This window comes from Camelina sativa, chromosome 14, assembly GCF_000633955.1.
Source record: "Camelina sativa cultivar DH55 chromosome 14, Cs, whole genome shotgun sequence".
Taxonomy (NCBI): domain Eukaryota; kingdom Viridiplantae; phylum Streptophyta; class Magnoliopsida; order Brassicales; family Brassicaceae; genus Camelina; species Camelina sativa.
The window spans coordinates 22,584,209-22,588,730 of NC_025698.1; the positions used below are offsets into that span (position 1 = coordinate 22,584,209).

Here is a 4,522-nt window from a genome sequence, read left to right on the forward strand (position 1 = left end):
ATGAAAATTAGAGTCAATTCATAATTTATTTGGAAAATTAATAATAATTAAAGTATTTAATAGAAAATTTTTCATAAATACCACTAAAATGATGTTTTGTTACCATCAGTAATAATTTTATCATTTTTGATAAATTGATGATTTTTTGACATTTTTCCCCATTAATATTGAGGAGTTTTCTGGTGAGTTGAATAGTCTAACGTCTTCTTTGCAATGTTTTAGATTAAAGGATATATTTTGCAAAACATTGAAAGGTTTTATTTAGCAATTTACCCTTTTTTTAATCACAGGCAACAAAACAAAATCGAGTCCGTTCACGCTCTCTTTCTCTTCCGATCCCTGAGCTCCGTGATGAAGAAATGGTTGGTGATCGCAGCCACGGTGGCGATAATTGCAATAGTCGTGAGACAAGGCACCACTCAGTACGGATGGAACAAAGAAGCAGCGTTGGAAACGCTGAAGGAATGGTCCGATCGGCTCGGGATTTGGGCGATTCCGACGTATGTAGCGGTCCACACCGTAACCTTAGCTCTATGCCTCCCTCACGCCGTCTTCTTTGAAGCTGGTGCTTCTATGCTCTTTGGATTCCTCCCTGCTCTTCTCTGTGTTTTCTCTGCCAAAGTTCTCGCAGCTTCCTTCTCCTTCTGGATCGGCAGGTCTCATTCTTCTCCTCTCCGCTGCGTTTTTTAATCCATTTATGTGTGATTCGAATTGAGCTTCTTGATCGTTTATGTTTGTCTAATTGTCTATAGTGTATGAATTTGTTCTGATTGATTAGGATTCAGATCAACTCATAGAAAACTATATGCTTCAATTCATAGCTAGCTAACACACTCTGCTTGTTTTTGGAGATGGTTTAGATTTTTCTGTGTAGTAGTGTACACCATCGTTGAAACCTTATACATAACTTTTCTTGAAATCCATGTCCTCGGATTCTATAATGTGTGTGTGTGTGGATGTGATGGAGATGTATGAACAACGGTTAGATGTATGTAGTGAATCTCTATTTGTCAATTAACATATGTTTGGAGAATGCAACTAGGATGTTAGCTTTCATATCTATCTCTTGGAAGAAGAACACTTTGCATTCTCTCATACGTTTTTTTTGTATTGTCAGGTTTGTTTTCAAGAGTTCAACGAGAGCAACTGGGTGGGCGAAGGGAAACAAATACTTTAATATACTCTCGAGAGGAGTTGAGCGTGATGGTTGGAAGTTTGTTCTTCTTGCAAGGTTCTCGCCCATTCCTTCTTATGTCATAAACTACGCTTTGGCAGCCACTGAAGTCCGGTTTGTAGCTGATTTCCTGTTCCCCACAGTTATTGGCTGCCTCCCGATGATTTTGCAGAACGCATCAGTCGGTAGCCTTGCTGGTATGGCTGTAGCTTCTGTAGCTGGAAAACAGAAAAGTCAGGTTTGGGGTTATGTTTTCCCAGTACTTGGAATACTGTCAAGTGTTTTAATTTCATTGAGGATCAAAAAGTACTCGGCTGGAATTACAGAGGCATCGTCAGATACTTCTCCCTCTACACAGTCTGCTAACAGCTCTAGTTTAGCTTCATCTGAAACCTCGAATCCCACTTATGGAACCGATGGATCCAAGAAAAAGTGAGTGATGATACAATCCATGATGGTGGTTTTCTGATCGCTCGCAATGCATTTTTTTGGTTTGTAGCTATCAGATTCTCAAAATCATGGCTTATTTTGGACGAGTAGACACAACCTGACAAGTTATGAAGTGTTAGTTTTTGTGGTTCTTTCTTTAAGTTAGAAGCTTTGAACAAAACAGTGTTATTTTCTATACCAGACACAGAACTGTGTCGATTTTAAAAAGACTGTAACATCTGTTCCTAACTTTTATAAAATTTTCTTTTAATGTTTAGTTTCTTGAAGCAGTTTATATTGTTAGTAACCAAATAGACGATCCATTCTGAAGAAATGTGACTATTTATATTCGTTTTGCACAGCTGCTTGAACCTATAAAACACTTGGGACAAAACATAACTAAATATTCTGTAGCATTGAACCACTCTGCTCTGGTCTTGTTTCGTAACCAAACGACTCAGATGCAGAGTGGATATAACTTGCTTAATGTCTGATTTTGTAGATAATAAAATGAAGGAAATCTTTATTTGGTAAAGAGTTGTTTCTCAGTGTAGCAGTTCACTTATCATTTTCAATGTTCAACTCTCATAGAATGATAGAACACACAAGGAGGTTAGATTGTGCAGATGCTTATGGTTGAAAGACTTTACCTAACAGTGGTACAAGGCGTTTTTGTTGGGATCACATGTGAAAGTTAGGCACATGGATTCGTTCTTGGAGTTGGTACAAGACTGCCAAAAAAGACAAAGAGGAGGTATGTTAAGGATAAGTTGACCATGTCTCTCTCCTTAACTTACATTTTAAATTATAGGATTTGGTAAACTGGGAGCAGTTAGCTTTTTGAAAATCTCTTCAAGTATAAAACACCCACCACTCTACTATTATCTCAAATCAAAAACACTCAAGTAACAAAAATGGCTATCTCAATGCTTATTCCTGGTCTTGTTCTCTTTGCCATGTTCTCCTTTGATATTGTTGTTGCTCATCCAGGTCTAGGATTTGGATGGAGAAGTAATCGCCCCATAGGAGGAACTTTTTCCTCAAGTCTTTACCCACAATTTTACCAGTTCTCTTGCCCACAAGCTGATGAGATTGTCATGACTGTACTTGAAAAAGCCATAGCTAAAGAGCCAAGAATGGCAGCATCTTTACTCAGACTTCACTTCCACGACTGCTTCGTCCAGGTAAAAGTCATGATGACCTTTTCTTTTTTTACTTTTCCCTTTATGTGTATCATAAGCTTAACAGTTAAACACTCTGTGTGTAAACAGGGATGTGATGCATCAATCCTGTTGGATGATAGTGCTACCATAAGAAGTGAAAAGAATGCAGGACCAAACAAGAACTCCATTAGAGGGTTTCAAGTCATCGATGAGATCAAAGCCAAACTAGAGCAAGTTTGCCCTCAAGTCGTCTCCTGTGCCGACATTCTAGCTCTTGCTGCCCGTGGCTCAACTGTACTGGTAAAATAAAGAGACCTTCAAGAGAACCTATTTGTGCACTTACGAGTTATATAGCTTAGTTTTTCTGATTTTTGTGGTTTAATACAGAGCGGTGGACCATCATGGGAGCTTCCACTAGGGAGAAGAGACTCGAGGACAGCGAGCCTCAACGGCGCAAACACGAACATTCCTGCACCAAACTCCACTATTCAGAACCTCTTAAACATGTTCCAACGCAAAGGTTTGAACGAAGAAGACCTTGTTTCCCTATCAGGTGAGCTTAATAACATGTATTATTCTTCTTTTGTTATAATAACATTTTTGCACTGAATAAAAACCAAACCGAACATGAAACTGAATAAAACCAAAATCTTATAGGAGGACATACGATTGGAGTAGCGAGATGCACAACGTTCAAACAAAGGCTATACAATCAAAACGGTAATAACCAACCAGACGAGACACTAGAAAGATCCTACTACTATGGTTTAAGATCGATCTGTCCACCATCTGGCGGCGACAACAACATTTCACCTCTAGACTTAGCCTCTCCTGCTAGATTCGACAACACATATTTCAAGCTCCTCCTATGGGGCAAAGGCTTATTGACATCAGATGAAGTGCTTCTCACTGGTAACGTAGGCAAGACTGCTGCATTAGTGAAAGCTTACGCAGAAGACGAGAGCCTTTTCTTCCAACAATTCGCAAGGTCGATGGTTAACATGGGGAACATTCAACCTCTTACTGGTTTTAATGGTGAGATCAGAAAGAGTTGTCATGTGATTAACTAAAAACAAAACAAAAACTTTGTTTTCAGCATATTATTGTATTAATGGCGGTCGATGAAGAAATAAGTCGTCGTGTGATGTTTTTTACAATATGTTAGTGATCTAGTTAAACAACTTTATGAATGAAAATGTACCGTTCGTTGTTTAAAGGAGTGAACTCATTAAAAATTTGGTATTTTTAAGAGTTGTTTATGTAATATTCTAGGAAAAAAAACTAATGATTCATAAACATGAAAGTGGACTTTCTCAATTTTTATCCTCACATTGTGACTTATCATATTAAACCGGAAAGGGTTAGACCCAATAACCATTAAATCGAGGGCTACCGTTAAATACCGGGTTTTTGGTTTCGGTAAGATCAGGTACTCTTTCGTTGTTGGTTTGCAGACGATGTTGTACTCTGGACCTCTGGTTATCTTCCTCTAACCGGACGATCATTAACACAAATCAAGATCCCATGACTTGCGTCACAAGCTTCAATCTTTACCCTTCCCCGGGGTAAAAAATCGAGCGAGACTTCAGTCGTTCCTTCAGGTTTGTTTCCAAGAGCCGCTTTGACAAAAGGGGAGTGTAAAGTTAGTCCTCAAGAGTACTCGAGTAACCGGAAATGGAATTGGTTCTTTAGAGATTGAGTTTGAGAAACGAACAAATGTATGTTCTCTTGTTTTATTCTTTGTTCAGGAGTCTGA

General features: G+C 38.6%; 2 protein-coding genes across 3 annotated transcripts in view; both read left to right on the forward strand.

Annotated features, from left to right (window-relative positions):
• Window positions 1–1,893, forward strand: part of LOC104742193 — a 2,776-nt gene extending 883 nt beyond the window's left edge. The window contains exons 1-2 of one of the 2 annotated variants that reach the window (XM_010463164.2): window positions 271–656; window positions 1,118–1,893. In XM_010463164.2, coding sequence (XP_010461466.1) covers window positions 352–656; window positions 1,118–1,610 — 798 coding nt within the window. In that variant the 5' untranslated portion in view covers window positions 271–351 and the 3' untranslated portion in view covers window positions 1,611–1,893. Of the gene's footprint in view, window positions 1–270; window positions 657–1,117 lie in introns of those variants that run through there. The other variant, XM_019235355.1, reaches the window with a different exon arrangement.
• LOC104742195 (peroxidase 9-like) lies at window positions 2,479–3,982 on the forward strand. Its single transcript, XM_010463165.2, has 4 exons — window positions 2,479–2,787; window positions 2,875–3,066; window positions 3,154–3,319; window positions 3,424–3,982. The coding sequence occupies exons 1-4, from the start codon at window positions 2,518–2,520 to the stop codon at window positions 3,834–3,836; spliced, it is 1,041 nt and encodes a 346-aa protein (XP_010461467.1). The 5' UTR covers window positions 2,479–2,517; the 3' UTR covers window positions 3,837–3,982.

Coding starts and splice junctions, on each gene's coding strand:
- LOC104742195 (XM_010463165.2), top strand. CDS start 2,518: ATGGCTATCTCAATGCTTATTCCTGGTCTTGTTCTCTTTGCCATGTTC. Junction 2,788..2,874: donor TCCACGACTGCTTCGTCCAG/GTAAAAGTCATG, acceptor GTGTGTAAACAG/GGATGTGATGCATCAATCCT. Junction 3,067..3,153: donor CCCGTGGCTCAACTGTACTG/GTAAAATAAAGA, acceptor GGTTTAATACAG/AGCGGTGGACCATCATGGGA.